This window comes from Planococcus citri, chromosome 3, assembly GCF_950023065.1.
Source record: "Planococcus citri chromosome 3, ihPlaCitr1.1, whole genome shotgun sequence".
Taxonomy (NCBI): domain Eukaryota; kingdom Metazoa; phylum Arthropoda; class Insecta; order Hemiptera; family Pseudococcidae; genus Planococcus; species Planococcus citri.
Genome location: NC_088679.1, coordinates 83,089,248 through 83,115,650, shown reverse-complemented (window position 1 = coordinate 83,115,650; position 26,403 = coordinate 83,089,248). Strand labels below are relative to the sequence as shown.

Sequence of the window (26,403 nt, the reverse complement as noted above, 5' to 3'; positions counted from 1 at the left end):
AAACACTAAATAAAATCTAAATTAAGCGATAAGCCCTTAAAATACGAAGTAGGTAAGTCTCTAGTCTCTAGTTCGAGTATATAAAAGGCGGATTAAAATATCAAAGTCGCGGAACCTGCAAAGAGAAAGAAAAAAAAAGCTAAATTTACGTAAATCAATAACCACAAAATTACTAAATCTTATAAATTTTAGTTTATCATTAACTGAAGATAAGCCAAGCTTAACGTAAACGTAGCATTCTACAAAAATAAAAAATTAGTATAAAAAAAAGTATAATAGAGATGATATTTTATTAGTCTATACTCTATATTTCTAGTAAAGAAGTAAAAAACTTCATGCAAAATGAAAAAAAAAAAAAAAAAATTCAAATGACGATAAAAACAAACATTTCTAACAATATTGGCTCGCGCAAAACACCATAAAAATTTAGAAAAATATTCAAGTTCCGCAAATACAACGAAATAATATTAAAACAAACTCAGCCAGACAAAATCAAAAATATTTTTTTCAAAGCTTCGGCAAATAATATAAAATTTAAAATTCAGCGCGAAAAATCACCGATACCAGTTAACTTACTCGAATATTCCGAACGTGAAACGTGAAAAGAGCTTCGAAAGTATCGTAAAATTTTAAAAAACATATACGACAGGCCGATAATAAAGTATAAATTTATTGAGGAATTAACACCTTACGCATCAATTGAAATTAAATGCACATTATAAATCAACAACGACAAAAATCATTATTTTAATCGATTCGTGAGTAAGTAATAAAAACAAAGGGAAAAAAATTATATAAGTACGATTTAGCTATACCGCGGTACCACACTTTTTCAACTATGAAGCCAATATCGATACAATAGGAACAAGATAAATGTTTCGTTAAATTAAATTAAACACACAACCATCACTTTAAAAATCGTTCAAAATGATTCGACGATACGAGTACTTAGACTTACTCGATTTTCTAAAATCACAAAGTAGGTACATTTTTTTAAATAGAAAAATCAGAATGAGACCGAACAGATCGAAAAGGAACGGCCGTTCAAAAATGAAAATTGTCAAACAGCATATTCAAAAGTTTTGGATTTTTGGAGTATGTTTCGAGGTAGATTTGTATTCATTTTTTTTGTGGGGGGAGGGAGGAAAGAGGAGAAAGGCCCCGATAAGGGGGCCAGTTTTTTTGGGACCGAATTTAGAAGAATTCTGATGGCGAATTTACTTCTTGAAAAGAGGATGATTTGAAAGAATTTTCGACGCAAAAATATAAATTTTTAGATATGTAAATTGGGGTTTTCTCATTTTAAACGTAATTCTATTTTTTTGAGGTGGGAGAGGGAGAGGGACTCTGACACAAATTTTTGGAACTCGGTTAAAAAATTAATAAATTGAATTTTTCGCATCTTTTACAAAACTCCCAGTTTTTTAGGAGGATTTTGACACTAATTTTTTGGACCCAAGAAGTCAAAAAATATGGAATTAATCTAAAAAAATCCGACAACTTTGTGGGAAGCCAACCTATTCATCACACAAAATTGCAACATTTCCGCGCCGCGCCGTTCGAATCATTATGAACCATGAAAAACGAACCAAAAAAAATTTTCCTAAAATGTTTAAGAACTTAACTCGAATATAAAACGCGCGCATCGCGTAATTAACCAATATCAACAACCTATTGTAATCGGTAAAATACACGAAATTACCAATATTAATTAGTAATTCAAAAAACAATCGTAATGGTAACACTAAAAAAAAAGAAGAAATAATTAATCAATAATAAAAACAAACCACATAGTAATAATAAAATATAAAATGTAAAAAAATAAATATTAACCGATAACCGAAAACCCCTAACAAACGAGAACGAAAATGAAAAACGGAGGAAAAACAAGAAGAAATAAAATTAACCGAGTAAACGTGCACTGCGACATTTCTATTTCTACTTATTTTTTATGGTAGTAAAACCTACGGTAAAAAAAAATTACAATTAGATAGGTACTTCTAAACGATGATGATTAAAAGAAATTGAAAAATTACAGTAAATAAAAGAATTATCCGGATTAACGATTTTTTTCTCTCATCGTGGATAAATCAACGAGTAAAAATTAGTAAATAATAGAAATACGCGGGTACCCAAGTAATTATTCTAACGTCGATAAAATAAAAATTTTCAACGAGACGAAAAAAATGATCGCCGATCGAGAACTGCGAAAATTTTCATCATTAAAAGGAAGACGAACAACGCTAGACGTAAATACTCGTAAAATTATATCTTACCAAATAAATACATACAGTATACCGAGTACATACATAGGCTATTACCTATCGGATATTAACGAGTAAATGCGTGGTAATTTTTTACGGGCCTGCAACCAAGCGCAAATTACAAAAATCAGGGCATATTGGTTTCGACGCGCAAATTGAGCAAAATATTTCAAATGTGGTTTTTGGAGCATTGGTGCTTTCGCGAGGGAAACAAAATTAGTAGGGAGGGTAATGGGCGATTGGGCGATGATAAATTACGATGATTTTCAAAACTTGGATCGTTTCGTACTTTACGATAGATACTCGTAATTAAAATTCGTTCCCAAAATACACTGAAATTTCATCTAATATAGATTACTCACATATACGTAAATATACAAATTAAGTATACTCGTACGACGTACGTATGCTCTTCAAAATTACTCGCAACTCGACACAAATTCATTTTTCTTTCCTTTCTCAAACAACTTTTGTTGAATTTTATTTGAAAAAAAAAAAAAAAACACCATTAGGTGGGTACTAGGTAGGTCGATACGTATTATTATAGCATTTATGATGAAAGCTGAAAGCTGAAATCACGATGTTGATTTTCAAAAAGCAACAGTTTGAACTTGAAAAACACGGAAATCGAGTAGGTAAAGAGAAAAGAAAAACAAAATTTCTAAGTGGTCAACGAAGAAGAACAATGTAAAGGGAAAAAATCGAAAATACACAAGTACATTCGCTATCGATACAAATACGTGTAACTACGATACACTTGGAAAAAATATGTAGTAAGAAAACTTTACAACCATTCCATGAATTATGCTTAACATAACGAACATCTTTCTCTGTATACCTAGGTATCAATTTGATTGAGCAAAATAGCATGATGCTCAACACCCACGAGCGAATTTTACATATTTTTCAATATTCGAATACCAGAATTCGTGCCGGGGGACAAATAAGACGACGGTGATGTTCCCATAAGAAATTACCTCTTCACGTTTTCAAAATTTCACTTTCTCTAATACATACAATATGTTTGTAGATTATATGTATTTTTAAAATGGCGGTTGTTGAAAAGATTTTGACCAAAAATGTAGAAAAAATTTGCGAAATTATCAACGAAAAAAATTACAAACTTTGACTTACCTACTCACTTTTTTGAAAAAATTTGCAAAACCTTGCGTGCTCCACACAAAGAGCAGACATACCTTAGAGGACCAGGGACGGTTTCTTCTATGACCAAAAAAAAATGGTAAGTTTTTTGATAAATTGAATTTTTCTCATCTTTTTGGTGCTTTTGACTTCGAAAGAAAGAAAGGGGGCGGCTTCCGGCGCGATTTCTATAACTTACAAGACAGGTACCTACATCTCGACAGGGATATTTTTGAACCAGACAAAGCTAAATTGAAAGACCACGCTAAAATACATTATTGGCTATTTCAAGAGCTAAAGCATTTTCTCCCCTTTTTGGTGAGTTGTTGAAAATCTTCGGTTTAAAAATGGGAAAAACTCAAAATGACAAAAATTGATTTGGAAAACTGAATTTGGAGTGTACTCCATTTTCGAATTATTCTAGCTGTCGTTTTATGTACGTACCAAACCAACACCGATTCATTCGGCTTCCAACACTGGGGAGATTTGTTTTTTGTTGATAATGGGATTAGTTATTAGGAAGAATATTGTGACGTCGAATGACGAATCCAATTCTTTCAATTTTTCAGAAAGAAACGGGAGGAGGGGGGGGCCTGAAAAAACTTTTTTTCGACGTCGGTACAAAATAATGAAAAATTGAAGAATTATTTTCATAAAATCCTAACTAACAAGTTTGTTAGTTTGGTGAGTGAGATATCAGTTATTTTGATAGTTTGCACTTTTTTTCATCTACCCCGTCTTCTGTTAGAAGTTCGGTTAGTGTTTCGAAAATGAGGCATTTCCTTCCGAAGGGAACATCACCTTCAAATTATGGCCAAGTGGTAGGAGACAAAAAATTGACCGGCAGGATTTTTTTTGTTTTTTGGGCTCAATCTCATACACTCGTCATTAGAGAGTCTAGGGAGCGATAACAAAAAAAACAAAACAAAAAAAAAACGAAAAAAAAAATACGATTCGTAAAAAAATTGAAAAACATATGCAAAGGAGATTACGAATAATAATAGGCATAGGTACGTTAAAGATGACCTGCTATCCTACCTATCGTAATATTCAGTCCGTAGATGATGTGGTGTAATGATTACAAGTACCAGCTTGCGGTAGTTGTGAGACCGGCGGGGGGAGGGGGGATCGCGACGGAGGACGAGACGGAAAATCGCACGAACCTAATGCCTGCTCCTTCGTGGCGGATAATGGAATTGTTTGGGCGTATGAGGGGTATGGGCAGACGAGGGCGAAGTCGAGTAATCGAACGCTTTGGCGTGGCTTTCGGCTCGTTGCTGACGTCTCCGCATCGTATGCGGATTGCGGCGTCTTTTCGACACGCGAGGAATGGTATTCGGAGTCAACGGTGTTTCGGGCGCTTCCGGAGACGACGACGATCCGTCACTCGGCGGACTACGAGCCAACGAGTAATACGAGTAGCATTTCGCTTTGGCTACCGATTTGGCGAATTTTCTTTCGGCGCTGGTCGGCGATTCTAAACTGGTCGACATGCTGCTGCTGGTATAATGGGGTAGGAATTTCGCCGCTCTGTTACGTTCGCATTTGGTGCGCATGAGCTTCTGCGCTGTCGCAGCCGAACTATTCGGACTTACAGACATGGCCACCGCTCCGGCTGCTAGTTCGGCTGTACTAGAGACCACCGCCGCGGATGATGGTCCTGGCTGCGGCTGCGGCTGTTGTTGTTGTTGTTGTTGAAGCGAGGGGGCGAGAGCGGGAGCGGGCGTTTGGAAGTGCCTCGGAGGAGGAGGAGGTTTACGTAATACGTGCGAAGGTATCGGACTAGAGGGCGTATCTTCGGATTCCGTGTACGGGGAATCGTATTCGTCTTCGAACGAGGGAAACGTTGCCGGGAAGAAGATTTGTCTTCGTTCGAACGAAGTCTGCTTGCGGTCCAAAGTCAAGTACTTCTTTTCCAACGGAATAGGCGCGAGGTCGTCGGTGCTGCTCTTACGCGACTCGGAAGCTACGCACGTGTCCGTCGAGATGGATAGGACGCCGTAATCGCCGGCCAACGAGTTATCCTCGCTCTTGCTGTAGGTGGCGAAACCGTGCGCTTGCTTGATGGTGGTTCCGGTGCTGCTGCTCCAGTCCGACGTCGTGATACCGGCCGAAGTATCGTCGCCTACGGAGCCGCGAGGCCTTTGCAGTTCTTTCGTGAACGCCATCTTCTCTTCGTGATCGCTGATCACCTCCACCTCTACCTCTTCGTCGTGTAATGTTTTGTTATCTTCGGTGGTGCTGTCGTCGTCTTCGCTTTTCTTGGCTCCGGCGTCGGCATCGGCGTCCGCGTCCGCGTCGGCACTGATGGCCGAACAGGCTGCGCTTAGTGCCGCCGGTACGGCGACCGCGCTGTATCGTTCGTTATCGATGACCGGAGTTTTCACCGAGCCGGCCGAATGAGGCGGCGAAGGCCACTCTTCGTCGCCGGACAGCAACGGGGGCGGTATATTAAAGTCGAGCTTGTCGTCGTCCAGTTCGGCGACCGCGGCTGCGGCGTCGTCTTCGTCGAAAACGTGATCTAAATTCATTCCGGAAGGCGGATCCGACGAGAAGCTGGGTTGCTGGTCGCTCGATATGATACTGTCGTCGATCGACAACGATCTACTCAGCGGTTTGGTCGAATCTTCGTCCATGTCGGTGGTACGCTCTTGCTCGGACGTGGTGCTCCGTTCGCTGATCCTGGACAGCGTTCTGGATAGCGAGAAAAACGCGCCCGCCGAACCGAACGACGAAGTGGTCAATGTCGCCGACGATTTACCCGCCAAAAAGTCGGCCGAGTCCAGCATCACGTTCAGATTGGTCACATCCGGTAGTTCTTCGTCGTCGACGTAATCCGGCGGCAGAATGGCCTCTTCGACGCTCGAACTACCGCTACTCTCCAACGGGTACGGTTTCAGCGGATCCGGTTGCATCGACGAGCTGCTCGATGGTTCGTCGTCGAAGCTCCTTTTATCGGGGATCGCCTTCGATTCGGCCGTCGTCGGCGAGGCGTTCAACAAGCCTTGAATAATCTCCATTTCTTGTATTTGTTGCGGCGTGAATAAGCCTTCCAAGTTTAACTTTAATGATTTACGTTCGCCGGTCGGAGTTTCGACGGAAGCTGCCGCAGCACCCGTATCCGTTACCGCTTCCGCTTCCGCTACCGCTACTGTCGCAGCTGCTGTTGTAGCAACGGCTCCGGCTGCGGAGGTTACTCGAGCAGGCGGTTCTGGCGTATCGTCTTCGGCAGTCGCGTCACTGGTGTAACTGGTCGTAGAAGGTCGTCCGGCAGATTCGGTCGCCGATGTTGATTGATCGTCGATCGCATCCGCAGGCAGGGGTGGTAATTCTTTGTCCGGCATTTCGCAAGCTGAAGCGGTAGCAACGACCGGAATCGAAGATGGTTTGGGCGATCTCGGAGATTTCAGTTCTTCGTCGAATACGCTGTCGTCGTACTCCTTGCTGGTAGAAGTATTGAATTTTTTCGCCTTAGCTGCGGCGGCGGCCGCTGCCGCCACCGCTGCCGCCGCAGCTGCGTCTACGTCTTCGGACTCCCATAACTCGATGGAGAAATTTTTCAGCTTTTTGAACGAGTCGAGTCGTTCCTGTCTGGTGCTGTGTTTACGTTCGGGCGTTTGGCAACCGCTGCTGGCCAAACTTTTCTCGTAACCTTCGCTTTTACTTCGTTCTTTGCTCAAAGCCAGCGTTTCCGATTCCATTTTCTTGGCCGATTTCATATCTAAACTTTGCTTGAACATGGTCACCGCAGCGATCGAGTTTCTCTTCAACTCTTTGCTCAATCGCAGTCTGCTCGGTTCCGGAGGAGGGCCGCATGTATCCGCAGCACCACAATCGATCGGCTGTTGGACGACTGTGGTGTCTGTCGTCGTTGTCGTTGTCGTTGTCGATGTCGATTCTTCGTTCGTTTCGGCGGTTTTCGTGTTCGGTACAACTTGATCGGATGACCGGAGTAGATCCGGTTCGGCCGAGGGTAGCGTATCGATCGGCGTGGTCTCGGAAACCGGTTCGAGTTTAGATTTCACTTGCTTGATGGTTTTTTCCTCCAGTACAACGCCTTCTTCGTTGTCGACCGTATCGTCTTTGCTGGAAAACGAAGTAATCGGCGGTAACCGATGCAACGATACGATCGGCGTATCTAACGATTTCGCTCTTCTGGCCGCCGAAGGAGATAACTTTTGCTGATTGAGTTGCGCAGTCGCCGAACCTTCGGATAATCCCAATCTGGTCAATATGGGTGATTTTTCACCGCCCACTAATTTTTTACTAGCCGACGAAACTGGTTCTTTATTACGAATTTCGGTTTTATTCGCCGTAGTAACGACCGCCGCCGCCGCCGCCGCCACCGCCACCAAAGACTTGAGTTTTTTCGGCACTGGCGGTTTCTGGTCTTTTTTGTCGAATTGCGGAGGAGGTGGAGCGGGTGGCTGCTGCGGCGCAGATTCCGCGATCGCGATCGTAGACGGTGGTGGCGTTTCTTGCGCTTTATCAATCTTATTTGTACCATCGGCTATCAACAGGTCTTTTTCCACCTCGTCCTCGGTCATCGGGCTGACAACGCCACCGGTAGCGGCGGATGTCGGAGATTTAATCTCTTCTTGCGATTCGTTGATTATTTCAGTCTTGCTCAAATCCGACCCGGAAGCGTGTCTTTCGTCGGACGAATACTCGTATTGCTGCTGTTGCGGGCATCTGCGTCTGATGGCGACCAAAGCGGCGCCAGCCTGATCGACGCCTCCGGCAGCGGCTTTATACGTTTCGTCTTCGCTGATCTCGATAGTAGGTATTCGATCTTTGGAAAAGTATCCTTGGGTCGAATTTCTCTTTTTCAGGTCTTTTTTCTTCATTCGGGGAGCGTCGAAGCTGCTCGCTTCGCTTTCCGCTTGCGATCCTCGACTGTCGGACGAGGCTTTTTTGCTGAGTTTTTTGCGTCGATTGCCTCGGTACTCGACTATGATGACGCTGTCCGAGCCGTCGCTTCGTTTGTCCGAACGAGAATCGTCGAACGAGTGGTAATCGTCGCTGTCTATCACGATTATCTCTTTTTTGCCGCGAGATCCGCCGCCGCCAGAACTACTCTCGGTCCGCAGGAACGAACCTTTGCGTTCGTAAGCCGCTTCGGCGCTGCGTGATTTACGTATTTTGGCGGCGGCAGCGTGAACTTTGGCTCGAGGGCATTCTACGCTTTTCACTTTTGTTATATGTTTTTCGACGACTATGTCGTCCGCGCTCAGCGTACTTTTACTTTTACGTTCTTTTTTGTCGCCAGCGCCGCCGCCGCCGCCGCCGCCGGTGGACGTTGACTTGACACTCGGTTGCTGAGGCGACTCGGTTCGAGGCGACGTTTTTCCCGCGGCGGCGACGACGACGACGACGTCGCCTTCGGCTGCTTTGGTGGAAGAAGATTCGTGACCGGCCACGTTCTCGTTATTCTCTTCACTCAGCGATAGCATCAGTTTGGTACTTTTCTTGGTCGTTACAACCTGTTCGTAGTTATTCTTGGTCATGAGAATGTTTTTGAAATCGATATCGGTATCGTCTAGAACGCTTTCCGTACCCAGCGATAACGAAAGCCCGGAATCTTGCGAGGCTCCGTGATCCGATCGTTTGGAATCTTCGACACCGCCGCCGATTCTGACGCACGCAGCGGCGCTGCTGCTGGCCGAACCGAGATCCACTTCTGATTTACTTCTGGAGGCCGACGCCGCCGACGCCGCCGAATTCGTCTCGTACATCGAAGCTTCGTCCGCATTACGAGCGGTTCCGTTCATCGCGTTTCGTATACGTAACGTGTACGGAATATCGACGGTGCTCTTGCTGGTGGCGAATCGATCGTCTTCGACGACGTCGTTGAATTCGGTCGGCGGTAACTCGAACGATTTCTGATGCAAACCGTACAGTTTTTGTTTGTTGGACGATTTCTGTTTCAGCATGTAGGGATCGCTTTTCGTTCTCGAGACCATATCGTGTCCTCCGATAATGGCGCTAATCACGCTGCTTCTAGTCGATTCGAACGGCGCGCCCGGACCGGCGCCGACGCCGGCGTGGTCGCCTTTGGTGCCGAATTCGCTGAACTTGATGTTGCCGTGCGATTGACTGGTGTCGCGATTTCGAGCCGCGAAACCGCGTTTGCAGATCTCGTTGAATTCGTTGAAACCGATATTCCTGTAACGCGGTTCGACGTAGCCGAGTCGTTTCTCGACGTCGTCGCTGCCTTCGCGCCATAATATGTGCTTGCTGACGCTGCGGTAGTCGTTCTCCATGATGAACATTTCGTCCGATTCGACGCTGCTCGACCGGCTGCCGAATACGCGTTCTTCTTCTTCCTTCTCCAACACCTCGTACGAGTCGTGGCTCAGATCGTCTTGACTGATCTTCTTGTAATCTTCGTCGCCTTCGTTGTCGTCGTCCTCGTCTTCGTCTTCGACGGTCACCGTGACTCCAGCGTGGTGGTCGTCGTCGTCGTCCATGATGAAAACGTTGGCTGGAGGCACCGGCTCCTCGTCGCCGCTCTCCAGCGACGTATGAGGAGTCGAACCTGTGCCCGGGTAGCTGCTCGAATAAACTTTCATTTCGGATTGATCGTGAGCCGAGCCAACGCCGCCGCTGCCGCCGCCGCCGCCGGCTCGGCCGCCGTTCCTATCGAAACAGGGAGTTTGCCCGTGACACGAGTAACAGTAACGGAAACTATCGAATTTGCTAGCTTGATCGCCGCGTTGGAAATCGGATCCCGAAACGCCGCCGCCGCCGGCAGCGTCCGTCTTTAAAAGCCTCTCCTGCCGGTACAACATACCTAGTTCTTTGCACGAAGCGCTACGTTGCCACGCGAAATCATCCCCCCTGCCAACGCCCGGTTTACCAAGATCTTTCAAAATATCGGGATCGTCCAGATTTTCGCCCCTATCGGTCGAGATCCCAGCGCTTTTCCCTACCCCTCTCGCCACCGGTCCCACACTCGCGCTACTCTTAGACGTATCCGACGACATTGGGAACCTAAACTCGGTATACACATTATCCTCCTTATTATCGCGATCGCGATCGTAATCGTAATCGTAATCGTAACCCGACCCATCGCCGCCGCTATCCGCAGCAGCCCTAGCCATGGCCGCCGCTTTGACCGCGACCGCCGCACCACGTAAACGCTGTCTGGCATTACGTGACGGGCCGCCGCCGAAGGAAGTCGCGCTGACGTTTGCGTTTGCGTTTGCGCCTGCATTCGCATTCGCATTCGCATTCGCACCGACATTATTGGTGTTGGCGTTGTTGGTGTTAGTGCTTAGTAGAAGCTTTTCAGTAAAATGATTCGTTGCGAAATTGTACGGATAATGAGCTTTCTGACCTGTATCGTGGTGGTGGGGCGGACTCTGCGAAGCTATGGATGTGATGTCCGAAGATGTGGTCGCTGGCTCGTGAACGTCGGCCGGCGTCTGGTGTGATTGCTGCGTACTCGCTGCCGTGCTGCTCGTTGTACATGCACCGGCCGCCGCCGCCGCCGCCGGTGCCGCCGCTGTTGTTGCTATCGGCGCTGTCGGTGGACCACCGTCCGGGGCTATTGTCGGGCTCAGAGAACCCGACAGCGTCATCGATCCGCACGAGAGAGACGCTCCCGAGCCCGCTACGCAAAATAAACAAAACAAAACCAATACCTATATTAGTCATTTTTCTACATTGTCAGTTTATTAAAATTACGTAGGTACCAGGTACCTTGCTACCTACACAAGTTGCATTTAAAGAGTTATCGATTATCATACAGCAACGAATAACGATGTAAAAAATGCAAAACAAATACCAACGTCGCGTCGTCTTTGGCAGCCCAAATGCGAAAAAAAATGCTCGATAGGTGTTTGAGAGGGAAAGAAGGGGACAATTCAAAAGCGTTCATAACGTTCTGAAGTTGGAGAAAGACGCGAGGGAGGACTCAAAAATGCAACGACTAAAATAAATGAACTATCACGTCTTGGGAAATTATCGATCTTCATTCATTTTTCAAACGAAATAATCAGAGGCGTGACTGACTGAGTGATGTGTCGTGCGGTGGAGGGGGGGGGGGGTATGATGAGACTGAAATTTTACCAGCTTACATATTTTCCCAGACAATTGGCCAGATGCGATTCGAACAAATTTTGGAAGGGTAGTTGCGTAAACAACAATGTTGAATAATTTTAAATTTTCAAAAATGATTATTTCCTAGGTAACTACCTACAAGCAAATTGAATTTTTCCATTGATTTGGTTATGTTACCAACATTTTTTCGAGTTAATTTTAAATTTTTGAAAAATTGCGCGGCAAGTATTGTGAAAAAGTAGATTATAGGATACGCAAAATAACATCATTATGGATGCAAAAAGTTGATTTTCAAATAATTTTCAATTTTTAATAATAGTTTCAGGAAATTATGATATTTTCAAAAATGGGGAAAAAAAGGCACGAGCGAAACACGAGAGCAAAAGATTTCAAAAATTCACAATTCTTCATTTTTTAGGATAAAATTTCATTTTATCTAAAAGAATCAAATTTGGCCAAAATTAGAAATTGTTTACGAATTTTTGATTTGAAATAGGACTTTTTTTTTTTTTGATATTTCAGCAATAATGGCAGTTTTAACGGGAATGAAGAGACCTTATTTTGGAAAATTTCAAGTAAGACGACATTATTTTCGATGCGGGAAGATAATTTTTCTACTCTACATCCTAAAAATTCGCAACTTTTTGGCAACATCATTGGCGGGGGGGGGGGGTGATGGTGGAAATGGTATGATCAATCGTAACAAATCTACGAGTAAATTTTCTATCGATGAGGTGGGGGAGGGGGTTGAACTGGGGTGGCTCTGATTTATATTTTTGTGATCATTTTTTGGGGGATTTAGTTCTCTTGCTTCCACCACCTTAAAGTTTTTGGCTATCATAGTTTTCTTTAACGAGCAAAAAAAAATGAGAAATGCCCAATTTTTTTGGAAATTTTTTTTTTTGTTGATCTGAGAATGAGTCTTTCAAAACAGCCTCTTTCAATCCGCGTGCTTTTGTATAGTGTTGGAGTTACCCAAAGTTGAAATGAATAAAAAATATCACTTAGGGGAAGAGGGAGTTTTTTTTTTCTTGACAACGAGGCCCTCCTCCACCTCCAGAACTTTTTTCGCATTTGGGTAGGAAACAGCTCTTACTCTCGATTGTTTTTCTCTTTTTTTTTCAATAAAAATTGCGACAAAAATACCAAAAACATCGATGATTTAAATCAAAAATAAATCAGACTTGGACAAATAAGATGAAAGCTCAAAATATGGAACTATCAATTTTTTCAATCGCAGAAGCATACAAATAGATACGACTCCTCACAAAATATCCAAAATCGTATCGAAGATTCAAAGAGTACTTGGTAGAATAAGATGAGAAAATACTGCTCAAAAAATGTTTCGACACTAAAAGTGGGTATCCGTATTCTTCAAAATCACAAGTCAATGAAGCTGTTGAAAGTGATAATCAGAAAGATGAAGAATGAGCAAACCGCAAATCAGAAAAACGAAGAGTAAAAATGAGCTGAAGAAACACGACTGCGTATTTTCAAAAATTAATTTCACAATAACGACCCGTTGCTAATTTCAAATTGTTCCTTCAACTCGAGTTTACATTTGAGGACCCTTATTACGTAATTACACATAAAACAGCTAATGAGTTTTTTTTGGGAGGGGGGAAGATGTTTTCAAACGTGTCATGCACTTGGCTAAACTGAGGAGGCGAAGATCGAATGTCGTGAAAATTCGGAAAATGTAGGTGGCAAGGAAAAAGGCGAGTGCGGCTTATTTTTTTCATTTTTCGAAATGGAAATATACCTAGTTTTTGAAGAAATGGAGTACAATACAATATAAAGAGAAGCTACTAAATTTAGACTCGCAATTGAAGCTAGCTTAAGCCTAAGGTGAGAAAGCTTATTTTAAGATCTTAAATTTTATCCCCTCCCTACCTCCCTCTCTTCCTCCATTGATCAATCGTTTCATTTAAAAAATTTAAGCGAGAATTCCAATTATTACATCTCGAGTATCAAAATTTTGAGAAAAACTAAAAAAGGAGTAAGGAGGGAAAAATTGGCCTTTTCTGAAAACGTTGAAAATAGCGTTTTCAGTCATTTTTTAGCATATCTAGATTTAGCTGGCTAAAAAGTTGAAGTACTCGCGAGTATAGCAGTCATAATCGAGGTACAAGAATTTAGAGACGAACTGAGTAGAAGGGGGAGAGGAAATAAATACCCCGAAAATTTTGAAAATTGGTACATATTTTACGAAGACGGGGGTTAAACGTTCCAAAAATTTTAAAAATTAGTACATCATTTACTTTCGAACATTTTTTTAATCAACTTCTTCATCTTGGAAAAAAATATGTGCGATGCTTCAAACATTTGGAAATAAATTTGAAGAATTCACACCCCTCTTCCCCTACCCATTTCTTCATTTCAAAAAGTTTGGGGCAACCTATACCATCGAGTTTTAAAATCAAAAAAGTGAAGTACATATTTGGTGGTTTTTCAAATAAACTAAACATCCCGCCTTTCCATTTTCAGTAAAGGGTAGTTTTCTTTTCAATATGATTACCTATTTTTCAAAATCGGTAAATTTTTCAATTCTCGATCAAATAAACGAATCAATATATATATATTTTTTTTTTTCGAGAATAAAGAAATGACAACGACCACGAGATACAATCGTAGGCAAACCTAATCATCCATAAAAAGCGACAAAATATTAGCAAAATGAAGCGACTGATGTGCTTGAAAATCCAAACTAAACAGTAAACACCGATCATCGTTCGAACGCGCGATTACTCGCTTACCTCGGATTACCTCGGCTACATCATCGGTAAGTACCAAGTTCTAAAAAAAATCATAGTAAGCATCGCAAATCGTATGCAAACGAAGCTGATTAAATCATCAACATGAAAAAAAAAAAAAAAAATCAAAAACACAAACACCAAAAACAAAAACAAAAACCTCGGCTAAAACTTGAAAAACAAACAAAACCAAAACTCAACCAAAATAAAAATGAAAAGCGCAAAATGTGGCTCCAAAATAAGCGACGAAACACGATTTATCAATTATTTTTATCCGTTTTTTTTTCCTCGCGAACATTTATGGCATCGACACTTCGACAATGCGTAACAGAAATGAAAAAAACTCAGGTAAAAAAACAAAGATTAATAAAATATGAAAAAACAAAGAAATGGAAAAAACAATAATGAAAACTCAAAAAAAAAAAAAAAAAAAATAGAAAAAAATAGGAAAAAAACAAACGCTATTACGGTTAATAAACCTACCTATGGTGTTTTCACCTAATGGTAACAACGGATGAGCCGATATACTCGCTCCAACATTAACCACACTTGAATGAGTTGAACTCTGATGTCTGAACGATTGCGACCTGTAGGACAAACATTACAAAATAGCAGCGCTATTTACTGCTGTTTTTTTTTCATTCATTCGTTCGTTTAACTTTTTGCTTTCCGTTTTCACGTTTACCATTTCGTGTTGCGGTTATTATTATTATTATTTTTTTTAAACTCGAGTCGAACGGTGATTTTCAAACTACATAATACATAATATTATATTTTCGGAATTTTTTACAAATGCCTATAGCCAATAGCCAATAGCCAATAGCCATAGGTACACTTTCTGGGTGAAAATGACCGTTTATTGATTTCCTCCATTATTCGTGGTTTTCGGAGGTAGAAAACACGGTTTGAGAATCACTGTTCGACGAAATTATCATAGTTTTCATTTAATTTAATCGGCGTCGTCGTCGTAACTTTTTAAATATGCGTAAGTTATCAGTACATATGACTTTAGCTCGAATTATAACCATTTAAATGAGATACTTTTAAAATGATTAGTCCGAGTTTTTTAAATATTCATCCTTTCTTTCTTTCTTTCGTTCGTTCTTTTTTAAAAATCCGTTTTAAGGAGCCACATAAAAATTAAAGAAAAACTGAAAATAATTTCAAAAAATAAAAATAATCAATAAATAATAAGTACATAAATAAATAAATAAAAATAAATAAATAAAATGAAACGAAAATAAAAATGAAAAAAACAAAAAGAAAAAGAAAAAGAAAAGAAATTTAAATACCTACGGTGTGTGTACTAAAAAATGATAATAAGTATAACGTAAAGTATAAGTGGGTCTGGGTACATAACATTCCTGCTCAGCAACAATTTTCCTCCAAACACTTTTTCTATCGAATAGTAAAATTAGATAAAAAAAACTACAGAATATCGAAAAAATTTTCATCGAAGCGATTTAATGTACATTAAAATCACACTCTTTTTGTCTTTCTGCGGTTCGAAGTTCAAAAATAATGGAAGGGCGCAGATGGGGAAAGTGAGGTAGAAAGCTCAACTTTGGTATACTGGACCATTTTTACGCGCTAAACACGAATCTGAGGTATCCCTTCGCAGTTAGCATCCCCTTATTCAAAGAAAAGAGGTTTTCAACAAAGATCATAGTTATCGTTTGAAAATCATTTTCCGTACAAGAATTGACTTGGCGGATGTCCTTAAAAATGAAAATCGATCTTCCTCGCGGGTATTGAGTCGAATTGGAGTATCTAACACTCCCCCTTCACCTCATAAAAATCATCATTTCCATTACACGAGAGATAAACAGGACGATCGTATGCGTTATATGTATAAGTTGAAATGAAATTTTAAGCTCTCCACTCAATCCCCCCCCCTACTCCCTACTCCTCATCACACTCACCAAAAAAATTGACGTTGTCAATTTTTCATGGGAAAATTTTCAAAACAATTATAATCGGAAGGAAATTTATACAAAAAATTGCTTTCATTTAAATCAAAACTATTTAAAAAAAAAAAAAACAATTGTATTAAAAATATGTAAACCATTTTTTTTCAATGATTTGAAGGTTTTTGTTGCACGTTTGAATTTTTTCATTTTTTCACTACCTTGGAAACTTTTTCGAATTTCTGGCAAAAATCAGGACTTCGTTGATATTCTGAAAAAAATCGAGATTTTCCCAAATCTTGCAAAAACCGAGACTTTTTTTTGAGAGGGTGGGTGTTGGTGGAGGTGGTGAGCTTCAAACCACTATACCAAAAATCTGACCGACGGAAATTTTCAACCCCGTTTTTTCCTCGTTTTACTGAGCTAACGCAATACATACGTAAATAACGGAAGAGAAACGCGAAATGAAAAGAACGGGCAAAATCACCATGTTCAAAACACGCTTGCCAAGTAATCTCAATTATCGACAAGAGTAACAGCCGTAAAACGTACACATGTACCTACACCTACGTTCTACGTACACTACTTGATTTCTCAACTCATGCAGAATCCGCCTCCACCCCTCACCGTTTATCTAATCAATCGACTAAGAAAAAAAACACGACGAAAAAAGTATCTACACAGTATTAAAAAGATACCTATACTTGAGGCTAAAAAAAAAAGTAGAGAAATTCTCTTATTCATTTTTTTAAAGTTTTTTTTTGCAAACGTCGACTTTGTTTATTGATTTGTTTCGGGCGGAAACGACGGTTTTCGAGTCGTCGAATTAATCTAACAAATTATATTCAATTTACGTAAAAACGTACTACCAAGAGTACGCTCGGCAATATAACGACAAGAACAGAAGCGCAAGTAAAAATATACGATATTCGCTAACGAAGTAAGCGCAACGGTAATTTCTTTTTTTCGCTCTAACAGGTCATGCAAATGTGCGAAAAGTTACGTTTATAAAGCCTACGAACGTGTCACCGTTCATTGATAAAACGAAAACTAAGATACGTAGATAATACATATCCATACATTCGTTCAATGAATGTATTACAAGTATGTACTCGTACTTCATTTACTACAATATCGGCGAATAAGTACTCGTATAGGCATTCGATTCGATAATTTAAACGCTGCGCTGCGCTGCACCGGATGTTTCATAAGTCAAACCTGAAACCTAAATGTTGTTCGCTTCACACATTATTTTTTTTTTTTTTTTCAAAATACGTACAATTACTATTGATTATGTAATTTCAAAATTTCCAAACAATCCGCAAAAAACGCAGCTGCCCGGAGATGATACGACTACGAGCAAACATTTTTGAAACACCCGGCGCGGCGCTAAGACAAATTACTCGTAATAAATTTAGAAAAAAGTCGATAAAAATACGACAGCGTAACCGTTTTCCAAAGTGAATAATAAAACACTGCAATACGATACCTTTGGAATGTCTGTCTTTTCACATAATTTTCTCGTACATAGGCAACCATCTGTTTTTGCGTTTTCCCGCTATATCTGTGAACAAAAATTCAAAAGTTTTACCCATATCCGTAGAATGATTACAACTTACAAGCACTCGAAATCTCATCGAGTTGGAAATGAAATAAAAGTACAGTACATCGACATTTTTGTGGTTTTAGAGATTTTTTGGGCAGGGTACAGGACACTGCGGGGTTTTATCCGAAAAATAATCGAATATTCGGACTCGGCATTTTCGAAAATCTCACGAAGGATGTGGTGCTACACATCATTTCAATTTTTTCCGAATTTAGACCAAATTTGAAAGGTATCTTACTATGTACATATTATACGAGTATAAGCACTGGCACATTATTCTAATACCTAATTACGAATAAGATAATATGTATCGACAAGTAGGTATCAACCTGAAACTAGATCCTCGACTTAGAACTCTTGCTTTTTGCCTGGGAACACGTTTCACGTACGAACACCGAAAAAAGCCGTGATTTTCTACGCATTTCTTCCAAAAACTCTTACACTGATTTCGATTGTCGAATATGAATTCAACGACGTCTTTATAATAACCCTGAAACGAAAACAACAGCTCTTTTTAGTGAAAAAACAAAAAAAAATCATCAAATACACCGTAAATTATGCAATACGCGTCGCGTGTGTAACTTACGTATCCTTCGGGGTGCAATTTTATCAGGAATTTCTTCCTTTTGAAACTAATTTTTCTAATTTTCGCCCAAGAAAACGTGTTAATTTTTGTGCCATTTTGAAACACTACTATACCCATATGAGCGACGGCTAAATTTAATAGTACGCCTTCTTGGTCCTGCAAAGTTACAGAAAAATAAACTAAACACGATCGAATACAAATATTTAGATGTACAGTGTACAGTGTACAGTGTACACAATCATACGAGTCGAGTACAAACTCCAAAACATAACAATGCTACCATAATCAACACAAATCGGATGGAAACAGAAGGAGTAGGTGGAATCCTTTTCCAGTACCTACCTAAATTTCGAAACTTACTTTGGCAGGATGCATTATCATTCCATACAGCTCACATCTTCTGGCAGTTTCTAATAAATTGAGATCCGCTTCGGCTGGTGATTGACCTCTGAAACAAACGCACGCGCCGATGAAATAAATAGAAAAGCGATTAAATTAATGAAAATCTCCGACAAAATGCGCCGATATAGCTTTTCGTGCCACTCGAACAAATACCTACCACCTACGTCCTACGAGTAGGTACTAGGTAGCTAGGTAGTAGGACTAGGTACCTATTCAAGTTTGGAAAAATTTTTGCTATAAAACACGGCAATAGGTAGGACGTAGGTAGGTAGGTAGGTAGGTAGAGGTACGTAGAAGACGCTTCACTTACACGTGCTTTTTATGATTTTCCATGATCTTTCTTTCCAGATCTCTATCTTGATGTGGTACGAATTTATGATAAGAAAGATAGGATGGATCCGGGTAGTCTTCCGGAGTAAAGTCGCCGCATTCCGCTGTAAATTTAAAATCACGCACCATTAACTAAGACAGAGAGAATTTGCACGCAACAATTTCAACGGTACAGTTTTACACCTACACTCGTATTTGCGAGCTTTCTCGTGGCGATGGCGACGGCGATGGCGGCGCAGGTGTGTTTTGGGGGTTTCATTATTTTATTCGCTCCACGACACGTCGCGTCGCGTCGATACCTAAAATCGTACGATTCATTGTCAGCCCCGAAGCCCCGAAGCCCCGATGCGATTATATCAGACAAGACTGGATGAAAACTGAAGATTGCCGAATTTCATTCGAGGCGAATTACCTAACTTCACATTTCATTGGACCCTCGAATGATGTCGGCTCACTCGTACGGAGCCTCCAAATTTGGAAAAAATCACCAAAAGAGATAAAAAAAATTGATATTTATGTCCGTTGTAGTGTTGTAGACATTTTTTGAAAATTTTTCAACGGGCAGCATCTTTCTAAATAAGTACATTTTCAAGAAGAATCCTCCCTCGGTCCTCCAAATAGTATTGGTTTCTTTGTACAGAAGCCGTCAAAGTTGAATAATATCGAAAAAGATGTAAAAATGTCTGCAAGTACAAATTTCCATCTATGGGCGGAATACCCCTAATAGGCCATTTTCATTTCTTTTTTAAGGACACGCTTACATATTTTCGAAAGTTGTAAGTTCATAATTTTTTGCACCCCCTTCTCATCCGAAACTACCAAAAAGAAATGATTTTCTCCTCATCCGTTCTAAAAGTCCTCTTTTTGTTCCAAAACTTCTGTTCCTTGCCAAACTTCTGTTTTGTTCTACCGAAATTGCCCGAGTCAAAAAGGTGTCAATTTTGGCAAAATAGTCGATATACTTGGATGCCCATTTTTTGAAAATTATCAAAAAGTGTTCATTATTGGTAAAATTGTTAAAAGGGTCAATTTTCACCAAAATTGTCAAACAATCTTGTTCTTGCCAAGATTGTCCAAAAAACTTGCTGCTTTTGTCTAAATTGCCAGAAATTCCAGTTTCTTGTCAACATTTTCAGAGGGAGACAATTTTTGGCGAGTCGACGCGTTTTCGTAAAAATTTTCGGCAAGTAATTTTTTGATAAAATATTCAAATGAGCCTAATTTTTGCCTAAATTGCCTCGCTTGCCTAAAAAGTCCGCTTTTTGTTTCAAAGTTTGCCAAACAAAAGCCATGTTTTTTTTTTTTTAAAATACAAGATTGCTCAAAAAGCGTCTTTGTTTCGTCAACTTTCATTTTTCTTCAGTTTATGGTAATTTTTCGATATTTTTGAAATTTAGGTATCTTTACTAAATTCAGGTGTTAGACGATGAAAAAACGTAAAAATTTCAATTTTTCTTTCGGATTTATTTAAATGTATTTTGAGAACTGGTGGAGGAAGAAGAAGGCTTTCTGGCACGACTTCTTTTTACTAACATGCTTGGAGAAATTTTTCTCTCGAAACTAAACTACTTCGGGCAGTAGGGAGTTATGTAATTTCTAACTGAAATTATTCGCCAATTTACGAGTATAAATGAAAAGAAGCAGCATTAACTGCAGGAACCATTTATGGTTGAGGTTGAATTACTCGCATTTCATTCGAGCACTGTCTACTCCTATACAAATACTCGTACATATCAAGTCCGTTGCCCCGAATGGCGAATATCACGAAAACACATCGCAGACATGGCAGAAGGGAAACAGTCTCCGTAATAATATTAATTAAAATTAATTCTTATAAAATAGACGAGTATATGTATCTATACAATCCACATTTAGGTCGCGGCGCGAACATGACGAAAATTTTCGAGAATATTTGTACGTATGTAATATGTATTGTATATGTATATGTACTAACGAATATGAAGGTACATAGACATACTCGTACATCGTGTCCGGTTCGAACGACCAGATCCCATTTACGTATACGTACTATGTACGCTTAAATGCCGTCAATTAAATAAGTGATCCTTCCTATACCAAATGAGTAAACTAGTTTTGAGATTTCATCAATAATAAAACGAGCGACGCAAACTGAAACTGTCTGCCACCCCCGCCGCGCCGACCACCGGCCGCGTACCGTGACATACTCGTTCACTTACGCCGTACACCGTACACGGTACACGGTACACGGTACACGCACGTAAGTCAAACAAGTGCACAATTGCACATGTGACACGTGTTACCTCCACCAATAAGTACCAACTACTACGACGAGTATGAACTACGAGAGTACGAGTTACATACTTTTAAACATGCATCGACCTCCAGCCATCGCCACCACTACACAACTAACGTGTACGCTGTACGAGTAAAAAAAAAAAAAAAAATACAAAGATCCGATACCTTGAACTATATATGAAATTATGAGAGCAGCCGTGTTATCGTTACACTGCAGATCACCTTGCAACAAATCTCTCTTTATTTGCAGACAGAATAGATATCGGGTGTATTCTTCTTCTAATTGTGCCGGATCTGGCGTATAGAATTTTACGCAAAACCTCAGCAATGGATCGACTAAGGAGAGTCCAACTTGACGGTGTAGCGGTTTTTCGAAATCCAGCCAGTACTGCGAAAAAGCAGACAAAAAATCAAAACGGTATTAATCGCGTACATATTTCAAACACGAAATTAGGATCGAAGATTTCTCAAAAAAAAAAATGATTTAGGTATCGTATCGATTTTTGGAGAATTTTTTGAAAATTTAATAAGTCGTGAGGATGGAGGGGTTAAGACTGAAATATTCCCAACTTTTTACTCCAAACCTTGCCCCTCCCCTTCAGTATTTTCCATGATAATTAGCCAGATGTGGTTCGAGCAAATTTTGGAAGGGGAAATCGGAAACAAAAATATCGGACACCCGAAGTGTGATTTTTTTGGAGGGGCTTACCCATTGGTTAAAAAATTGAAGTAATTTTCAAAAAAAAAAAAAAAACCTCAATTTTTTTTCAAACTGCCCACTTATTTTTACAAATTGTGTTTGACCAACTTTGGCACTAATTTTTGGAATTTTCACAATTTTTTGACGAATTAGTATTTTTATGCGACACAATACATAATGTTGAAAAATTCGGCGACTCGTGATGCGCAATGCGCAGCGCGCACGGCGTAATCTGGATACCGATGAAAAAGTCATCGTCAGCGATCATCTCGAGTGAAATTCATCAACATAACGACATAACGCATCGCGAAAAATGTATACCAACCTTAGTAGTTGCATCCTGATATTCAAGGCCGAAATAATCAGCTTCTAGTAAATTAAGCTGCTTACACACTTGATCAAATAATAACCTTCCAATTGCTTTAGCCTGCAACACGTCAAACGCAAAAACGAAAAAAAATTAAATACTTACAGAAAAACTGATATATTGCAATAAAATTAATAATACCGAATGCACGTACATACGTAATAAGTACCTTTACCTATCTAGCAATATACGGATACCCGCCAAAAAAAAAAAAAATATGTACAATATTATAAAGTATGGAGTATTCCCTTGCCCCGCGAAAATGAAAAAAAAATTCAACGAATCGCGCTCGTCGCGTTTGAGAACCGCATTTCATTAACATGTTCACCGTAGAACCGTCGAGCAAGTCTGTCTGATCATTTTCATTCATCATCATCATCCCATCCATTATGAGGATGGTGACGGTGAGGGTAGAGGACGCCATCAGACGTGGAAACGAAAAAATCCTCGTGGCAAAAACGACCACACTTTTTATACTCGTACGTACAAGTAACTAGTAAGTACTTACCTAGTACCTATTACCTAGGTCCTATTAGATACGAGTATACTTATGTGTACCATAAAAACAGTCTAGAAAAAGGTTTGTAAATTTATTAAAATTGAACAAAAACGACTCGACAGTAATGATTGATCAAATTGAGAAAGACAACGCCAAAAAATTTCGAAACTTCGCACCAGTTGCCAGTTGGTCAATAGAAGAAAAAACTAAGACTCTCGTTCTAATACATTAGCAATTTTTGGACGTTTCAATATCAAATACATAATTTTGAGCGTTTCAATTCAAAACGAAATCGTAATTTTAAAAATTTCAATAGGCAATTTTTCCCGCTGCAAACTACGAGTACGAATACCTACACATCCACATCCACATCCACTATTCGCTTTTCAAGCATTTGTAATTAATTTTTCATGCTTAGTAAAAAGCAAAGAAAAAAAGTAAAAACTTCAATCTCGTATCTTTCTACGTATACCTATTTTTGCTTTTTATACTCGTACATATAAAAATTATAATCACACGCTGTCGGCTGTCGGCTGGCTTCATTGTATCTTATTTTAAATGAGGTCAACCTGAACTTTACGCTCACGTTACTTCAATAAGAGAAGAAAATTATTAAAAGTCATTATTTACTGTAAATAGATAGGCGTAGGTAGGTACCTCTACCTGTACCTACCTACACGTTAATGGGAAGAAAACCAACGGAAAAAATATTACGCCGGCATACAGAAAACAGCTCGCGTATCAAGTTTCACAAGTACGACGGTGCTTTTCGTAACTACATACATAAATTTTCTTCACAAAAATAATACATACCTTAACCTGTAGTATGTACATAGTACATACTACATACTACATACTACGTACATACTCGTATACGAGTATCGGGAAATGGAATTTCTTTAGGAGAAATGATGTCCATAAAAATACTATTATTGGTGGATGGGAAGTTTGAAATTTACTCCTCGCGAAATTTATACATTTTCAAATCCGAAATAAAAAGCAAATGAATGGAAAATTTCAAACTTCGATTGGGAGAAAATGATTCGAAAAAATGAGCACTTTTTTGCAAAAACAAAAGATTGAAGAACCAACTTTCTTCAAATTTTGGCAAAAAACAGAACTTTTTGGCAACTTTTGTAAAAAACGGCTTTTGACGGAGATTTTCCTCAAATGTTTCAATATGTGAGGGTGTCCGGGGGGGGGGGGGGGGGGGGTTGCATGGGTAATCCAAACTTTATTCCAGCAAAAAAAAAAAAAATTCTATTGATACGGATATGTTTCTTGCGGCGGAGGCCTGTCCAAAATTTTCAAAACCATAATCTGCGAGACATTAAATTCAATCTCATTGAAAACTTGGAAAAAATGAAATAATAATTGGAATTTTTACTTACGCGTAAGTACGTTGAAGTGGACTTTTTTCAGATAACAAATCTGACATGAAAACTTGAAATTACTAAATTTCTGAGAAGAAGCCTGACAACTTTGAGGCGCCAGACAAACAGGTCGATGACATTGAAATGCCAGACAGACGACCTTGGGAAACCGAATAAGACAGGCCAGACGGGTTGATGACCTTGAAGAGGACAGAAAGGCAGACATACGACCTTGGGAAGCCATACAGACGGGCCAATGACCTTAAGAGGCCAGACAGGCCGACAGACGACCTTGGAAGATAAGATACGCATAGGCAGGTCAGTGACGGGTAAATGAGCTTAAGCGGCCAGATTGACAGACAAGTCAATAATAGGCTGAAAATGTGATCTGGATGATCGAACCAGACCGCATCCAGACCGGATCAGATCAGATTACTAGATGACTCGCTTCCATACAGAGCAATTTTGATAAATAAAGCGAGATTTTTATACGTATAAAAGCAGAACTTTTCTGAAATGTTGACAAAATAAAGACTTTTCAATTAGGATAATGTTTAAATTCTTAATGACGAGGGGGGGGGAGAGGCTTGAGTTGCTCGAAACTTTTTTCCAGTCAACATTTTTTTCTATTCTCAATTGCAACCACAGAAAATGGAAAAAATAAAAATTGAAAAAAAAACAAAATTAATGTTTTTGGAAGTTTGACTGAAAAAAGGGCGAGACTTTTCAGCAATATTTTCGCAATAATACGAGTAAACCGCGAGTTTCATTTAATTACAGGTGAAAAGTAGGCGTTTTTTTTTTTGAAATTTTGGTAAGAGAAAGGGGGGGCTTCCAAGAAAATTTTTAAAAAAATGTTTCAATGTTGAGAGAGCGTGGGCAGTTCAAAATTTATTCAAGTTGAACTACTTTCAATTTCAAAGAAAACTGGAAAAAAGGAGGGAAAAATTGAAATTCTGAAAGAAAAGGCAAATTTATGGAAGATTTTGAAGTTGGATTGAATCAAAAAGGCATAAAACCCGCATTTTTTTTATTGCAATTTCGACAAATAAAGCGAGACTTTCTCGCAATTTTGGCAAAAAAGCTGGAATATGTATTTCCATGTTAGATTTTAGTTCTACTTCAATAAGTACCTCAGGCACATTGGTCCGACAGTAATCGAAATTGCAATGTTTTCATCGGCGCCTAATGAAGTTACGATTCAACATCAAACATTGAAAACACGATACCCTAACGTACGTACTCGACTACTCGTACTCCAAAAGAACCATAAGATCTGTTCAAGCGGAATAATCGACGACGCGACGAGTGTCCAGTTAAGTAGGTAATAGGTATACTAGGTGCAGCGCCGCGCCGCGCCGCTGTTCAATTCATTAATACTCGTACTCGTATCAAAAGGAAGACGCGCGTAAACGTGTACAGTGTACACTGTACTCGTACGAGTACATAACTGTAGTTGGTCGGAAGTACACATAGGTAATTAGATACTAGATAGTACGACAGTAAGTAAAGTACGAGTACATATGTCTCGTAAGTACGTACATGCTACATTCGAGTACCTCTACATATGTCATATGTAGAAGTAATTTGCCGCTGCACCGACCGAACCGGAGACCGGAATCTGTCTATCGTTAGGAAAATCGTATCTCGTTCGCCGGCATACTCGTATGTAGTACGAGTACGTCTACGTAGTGAGTTGAGTAGTACCTAATACCTATTAACCCAATTAAAAAGCACCAAGTGATACGCGACCTGAGTAGACGTGTGCTTCTTTTTATTCTTATTCTGCATACTTAGTTATTAGCTTGGAAGAAAAGAAAAGAAAAAAAAGAAACAATACAATTATACGCAGACGTAATACTACACAATACGACGAGCAGCATTTTCATCAATTAACCACTGGTGCGGTGCGCATACTTGGGTACATCTACATACATGTGTACGAACGAATGAGTATGAGTAACAACAGCAACCTGTTTCCTTTCATTCATCAGCGGTCGCGGTCGACCCACCAGCAAGTCGTATAGACTGTGTACCAGTGTACCCCAGACCAGTACTCAATATCCAAACCTACGAATACACCTAGGTACGAGTTAAAGAGCTTTAGGTACGAGATCCCACCAAATGAAGATCTG

At 40.0% G+C, this 26,403-nt stretch overlaps 2 protein-coding genes across 3 annotated transcripts in view; both read right to left on the bottom strand.

The window, feature by feature from the left end:
- The window catches only part of Cdep (Chondrocyte-derived ezrin-like domain containing protein), an 83,733-nt gene that overhangs the window by 7,210 nt on the left and 50,120 nt on the right, over positions 1 to 26,403 (bottom strand). For both annotated transcript variants that reach the window (XM_065356130.1, XM_065356129.1), the window contains 9 exons: positions 22,355 to 22,456; positions 21,495 to 21,717; positions 19,033 to 19,156; positions 18,681 to 18,768; positions 18,321 to 18,476; positions 18,064 to 18,224; positions 17,618 to 17,692; positions 14,705 to 14,808; positions 10,744 to 11,019 (listed from right to left, as the gene is read on the bottom strand). In XM_065356130.1, coding sequence (XP_065212202.1) covers positions 10,744 to 11,019; positions 14,705 to 14,808; positions 17,618 to 17,692; positions 18,064 to 18,224; positions 18,321 to 18,476; positions 18,681 to 18,768; positions 19,033 to 19,156; positions 21,495 to 21,717; positions 22,355 to 22,456 — 1,309 coding nt within the window. The remainder of the gene's footprint in view (positions 1 to 10,743; positions 11,020 to 14,704; positions 14,809 to 17,617; positions 17,693 to 18,063; positions 18,225 to 18,320; positions 18,477 to 18,680; positions 18,769 to 19,032; positions 19,157 to 21,494; positions 21,718 to 22,354; positions 22,457 to 26,403) is intronic.
- Positions 655 to 10,737, bottom strand: LOC135839884 (uncharacterized). Its single transcript, XM_065356128.1, has one exon. The coding sequence runs from the start codon at positions 10,505 to 10,507 to the stop codon at positions 4,568 to 4,570; it is 5,940 nt and encodes a 1,979-aa protein (XP_065212200.1). The 5' UTR covers positions 10,508 to 10,737; the 3' UTR covers positions 655 to 4,567.

Bases quoted from the DNA above. Each gene is read 5' to 3' on its own strand.
- LOC135839884 (XM_065356128.1), bottom strand. From the start codon at position 10,507: ATGGCTAGGGCTGCTGCGGATAGCGGCGGCGATGGGTCGGGTTACGAT.